Genomic DNA, 5168 nt, shown 5'->3' on the forward strand with positions numbered 1-5168 from the left:
AGAAAACGAAGCGTTTGAGAGAGGCGGGGCATAGAGGACCTACAATAATGTACAGTATTTGAAAAATAATGTGTTTTTTTAACATTAAAGCATGTCAACATATTCTGTTACACCAAATACACAAAATAATGATCTTTAAAAAAGCATCATATGACCCCTTTAATTTGCTGATGCTTCTTCTATTTGCATGTGTTTTCTGAAGTTGCAGATCATTGAGCTCTCTCGGCCATCGTAATTATTAGGAATTTCAACATTTTCCACACTTGTAATGTCATACAAGAGCGTATGAATGAGATGTACAAATTTGCCAAACCTAAAATATTTTTGAAGGCATTGGAGGAATGATGTCGTTGAAATGACTCACAGCAAATTCTGTCCAGCTGATGAGCAATACAACTTTTTTGCGCGCACGCAGAACATATCTGAAGGCCACGATTAGAATAAACAGAAAGTTATCGTCTGTTGGTGTGGACGCCAATTTATTTATCATATGGTTGTCATTATAATTATCTTTTTGGAATGAATGGGCCTTTATGGTTATACTATTTCTCTTCATTCTCTTCAGTTGCTGGTTAAAGAATGACGTGACCTTTTATGTGACGGTGGTTTCCTTCGTGACCCTGGTCATGGTCTGTAACATCAGCATGTTTGTTGTGGTGCTGGTACAGATCCGTAAAATGCGGGTCAATAAGCCTTCCAGCAGCAGAAAAGGGTTCCTGCATGACCTCAGAGTGGTGGCCAGTCTCACCTTCCTGCTGGGACTTACCTGGATACTAACTTTTGTCGCCTGGGGCCCAGCCAAAACACCCTTGCTGTACCTGTTCTCCCTCCTCAACAGTCTTCAAGGTAACAGCAAGGACTGCTTATGCCTGTGAGAGAAAGTTTATGTTCAAATATGTAACACTGTGCATACGGTATATATATATATATATACGCAGTGGTACTCCTGATTATAATAGGTCCATCATACAGATAAGAATGATAAGAATAAAATAAGAATGCATTATTCTACTGTTTAACAACAGATGATATCATTTTGGATTGCAGTCCTCATGGCGAATGTAAGGGATCTTTGGACCCTTACAGTGTACACCCAGAAAGTGTTTTGCTTTTTGCTGTATTTCAGGTTTCTTTATCTTCCTGTTTTATTGTCTGATGAAAGACATTGTAAGGAAGCAGTGGAGGATACATCTCTGCTGTGGAAGATTCAGACAGACTGAATACTCAGGTTTGTCTCATATAAACTATAGTAAATAGCTATAGAGAAAATATTCTTTATTATAATAATAGTGTACAATGTTTGAATTATACAAAACTGCATATCAAACACCAACCAAAAATAATAATAATAATAGAAGGTTGTAGATTAAGATTTATTAACAAGTAAAGAGCATCCCATCTAAAAAACACAAAATATTTATTTTTGAAAAATTAATTCATCATTTGAATTTTGACCAGACTGGAGCCGTTCTGTGACACTGGGGGCCAAAGCGAAAGGTGGTCTAAAAGTCTCCTCACCGTCCATGAAGTCAGAGACTACCAGTGAAAGGAAGATCTCCGATACCTCAAACTCAGGGACCAGCCATAATGGTGTTTTCCTGACACAGGACAGAAAACAATAAAAAGAGGGAATATGAATTCTGTGTATTCAATTTCTTTTTGTGTTTGTTAAATGACATGTTTGGAAATCTCCAGCAGAAATTCATGAAAGGCTTCATTAAGTTGTTTTTTTCTGTTTGTCAACTATATTGTCATTATTTCAATGATTCTTTTATTTCTTCCAGAGAGATGAATTACTGAGGTCACCTGTTTAAATGTGTTACGACTTGTGTCATTCAACTGACTGATATCTATACATCTGTATAGCTAAAGACAGCACTTTTTCTGAATTGCTAGGTAGTAATTTTTGCTTCAGACTATCAGTATTAAAAAAGACTAGCAGCTTTCCCCCTGCCAGGTCTAAAACATTGTTGCAAGAAATCATTCAAAATACAGAGGTTTGCTCATACAGTAATAGTAACCCTGTTGAAAAAAAGCTGGTCCTTTTGCTGGTTAATGCTGGTCCTTTGCTGGTTTATGCTGGTCCTTTGCTGGTTTAAGCAAATGACCAGTTTAAACCAGCAAAGGGCCAGCATAAACCAACAAAGGACCAGCTTAAACCAACATCCCAGCTTCAAAACATACCTAACCAGCATATGCTGGTTTTTTCAACAGGTAACAGGGTTTTTAACATATGTCTAAACTATATGTTTGTGTTACACTTTGCATACATGTATTAAGATAAATTATTGCAATATATTAATAATCTATGTTATCTTATCCACAATGTCAACAGGAAAATGAAGTAAAACAACATGTCCTAAAAATATTAGTTCTGTCTCTTCTGTCAAGTGTCTTTTTTTTTCTAGAGATGATGACAGTTAAATGGTCTAACTTGTTCAGTCACATTCTACTCGTGCTGGTTAAAGTTCACAGATTAACGCCCCACATTTAAGGGCAAAAAGTGAAGTAGTTTCTTGTAGTCGACGTACAAATTTAAGGGAAACGATGAAACTTATTTAACTGTAGCGTTTTCAAATCTCGCGCAACAGCGGATATTTTGCCTTTACTTTATCAATGTAATTGCAGCGTTGCAGCGTCTGATTAAACACTCGAGATTTCACGACTGTCGCACGGTGAGTAAAAACGGTGGCTATTTCCATTACAGCAATATTTCATCATTTTCAAATTGCTTTAACAAAAACGTAACGAGTTAAGCGTTAATGCTAAATTCTATAAATCTGGATACAATCAAGTGCTATACTGAACCTAGTGATTTACGTGCGTCAACCCACAGTTTGCTGTTTAGAGAGGGGACAGACTGTTTTAATATTCTGCCAGTATTAAGATGTAATATTTAACAGATATTTATCTGCATTTTCGTGCATATGTAGTCTTCAATTATAACTTTTGATACACCTAAACAATTTCAGAAAACCTTCAGATAATATCGATCATCAACCACAGGTGGTCTAACTAAATTATATTACTAAATATTAACTTAAAATATAAAATGTCTTATTTTACATTTATTTTAAATATAGTTTGCAGGCCTGTTACCAAAGTTTGGTAGTTGTGTGTGTATATATATATATATATATATATATATATTTGGTATAAGAGGTCCTTGATACTGTATAACCAGTAGTTCTTTCAGTGTTTAGTATTGTTGGAATACTATTATAGATTTTGTTTTTTAATTATTTAAATTAAATAATTACATTTAATTATTATTAATATTTTTTAATATTTTGAATTACTTTCTGTTTTGATTTTAATTTTAAAGTTTTAGCAATTTTGTATGTTTTTTACATTTTTCTGATAGATAGATAGATAGATAGACAGATAGCAATGCATTTAACACATCAACATTTAATAAACAACATTATAAAATGTGTTTGATATATGATGATGTTTTGTTCAATGCCATCCATTTTTTATTTATTAAAGATATCATATTTCTCATAGGCTAACAAAAACAAATTGTCCCTCTAATGCTTTAAAAAAAAGTTTTCTGTGGAAAGTGCAAGATTTTGTTCTTTAGCAGAATAGTACTTACCAACATAAGTCGTCAACCAAAAAATGCATAAAAATGTATTCTGTCTCATGTTGATCTAAATAATATGTCTTATTGCAGCTCTAGAAGATAACACCTAAATACTTGAGTAATTGATGCTAAAATAATCTAAATCCACTTAGCAAATATAGAACAGTTGGGCTGTGACATATCCTATGCTTACATACTGCCATTCATCAATATCATTGAAAGAATGCAAATAATGCCATGCTATTGCAATTTCATATTAGATTTAGAAGACAAATAATTAAACACACAATAATCTGTCACCACGGCAGGATAGATGGATAAATTATGTAATGCATACTGTTTCTGCAGTATCTAGATCAGTGATGGAGGAGGGTCTAGGGAACCCTGTGGCTAAGAAGACTAAAGAGGAGTCTGGTAGTGTCCTTCTCACCTACTTCCAAGGAGACATCAACAGCATGGTGGATGAACATTTCTCCCGTGCTCTGAGTCAAGCAAATAAACCGAAGGAGGAACGCTCCAAAATCAAAAGAAACCATAAAGTTGCTCAAACAAGTAACTGTTCCTCTTAAATTTTGCTTTTACACAAAATATGTGACTTGCTAAATGAGTTGAAACATTGAATTCCTGTTTTGATTTATTTATTTCTTTTATTTTTAGATGGACTTTCAAGTCAATGGGAAGCAGAGTCACAAACCAGGTTTCAGCCCTTGTTTCCTCCAGAACATCTCCGGCAAGGAACAAGCAGCGAGTCTCAATCCAACCATCAAATGCCACCAAATCACCCTGCAAACAGTGCTATTCTGTGGTCAGGGGATTCTAGGCAGGGATTGAGTGTTGTTCTGCCCCCCATGATGTACCCCTCGGCTGTATCCTCTGATGGTTTGATGGTGGCAGAACATCAGTACTCTAATTCTCTGTTAAATTTCCTCCACAACGATCACCCTGACTTGGGCACAGTGGTGCTACCCTCCTCCAAACAAAACCTTACATCTGGATGGACCAGGTATCCTGGATTTGGCGATCAGATGAATGATATGAATCTTAACTCTGGTAAATGCCATCATTTTCTACCATCCTATTTTAATCACACCTACATAATCGTACAGTTATATTTTCAAAAGTTTATGGTTTGTAAGATTTTCTCAGTATATTTTATTCCTGTGATGGCAAAGCTGAATTTGCCATTACTCTAGTTTTCAGTGTCACGTGATCCTTCTTATTCATGTACGCTAAGAAACATTTCTTATTATTCACATTCTTTTTCATTTTATTAGACATTATCGATCTTAAGTGTTTTAATTAAGTCACTTGTGATTGCCTTTTAGGTGTACAGGTGATTGAGAAAAAGGATCTTTTTTGGTATTAACAATGTTATTTGAGATTTAAAAGGAAGAACTAAGAAGTCTTTCATCACTTTTTTTCATTTAACTGACAAGTGACTAATGGACCTTGCAATGCTTCACCTGGAGGCGTCTGTACATCCAACCTTTTCAGAAACAAGCTCTTCATGTACCACAGCACAGAAGAAGATTGTACAAGAGATTGGCCTCAGGCTCTATGGTTAAAGACGTTTTACACGCAC

The 5168-nt window shown here is 35.1% G+C and overlaps 2 protein-coding genes across 2 annotated transcripts in view; both read left to right on the plus strand.

Annotated features, from left to right (window-relative positions):
• The window catches only part of LOC107658010 (adhesion G-protein coupled receptor G2-like), a 15512-nt gene extending 13883 nt beyond the window's left edge, over positions 1 to 1629 (plus strand). The window contains exons 23-25 of the mRNA XM_016446386.1: positions 566 to 846; positions 1127 to 1228; positions 1459 to 1629. Coding sequence (XP_016301872.1) covers positions 566 to 846; positions 1127 to 1228; positions 1459 to 1622 — 547 coding nt within the window. The 3' untranslated portion in view covers positions 1623 to 1629. The remainder of the gene's footprint in view (positions 1 to 565; positions 847 to 1126; positions 1229 to 1458) is intronic.
• A 966-nt stretch (positions 1630 to 2595) lies between these two features.
• On the plus strand, positions 2596 to 5168 carry vgll1 (vestigial like family member 1). Its single transcript, XM_016446408.1, has 4 exons — positions 2596 to 2675; positions 3935 to 4138; positions 4244 to 4636; positions 4912 to 5168. The coding sequence occupies exons 2-4, from the start codon at positions 3949 to 3951 to the stop codon at positions 4950 to 4952; spliced, it is 624 nt and encodes a 207-aa protein (XP_016301894.1). The 5' UTR covers positions 2596 to 2675; positions 3935 to 3948; the 3' UTR covers positions 4953 to 5168.

This window comes from Sinocyclocheilus anshuiensis, unplaced genomic scaffold, assembly GCF_001515605.1.
Source record: "Sinocyclocheilus anshuiensis isolate Anshui unplaced genomic scaffold, SAMN03320099.WGS_v1.1 scaffold227, whole genome shotgun sequence".
NCBI lineage: Eukaryota > Metazoa > Chordata > Actinopteri > Cypriniformes > Cyprinidae > Sinocyclocheilus > Sinocyclocheilus anshuiensis.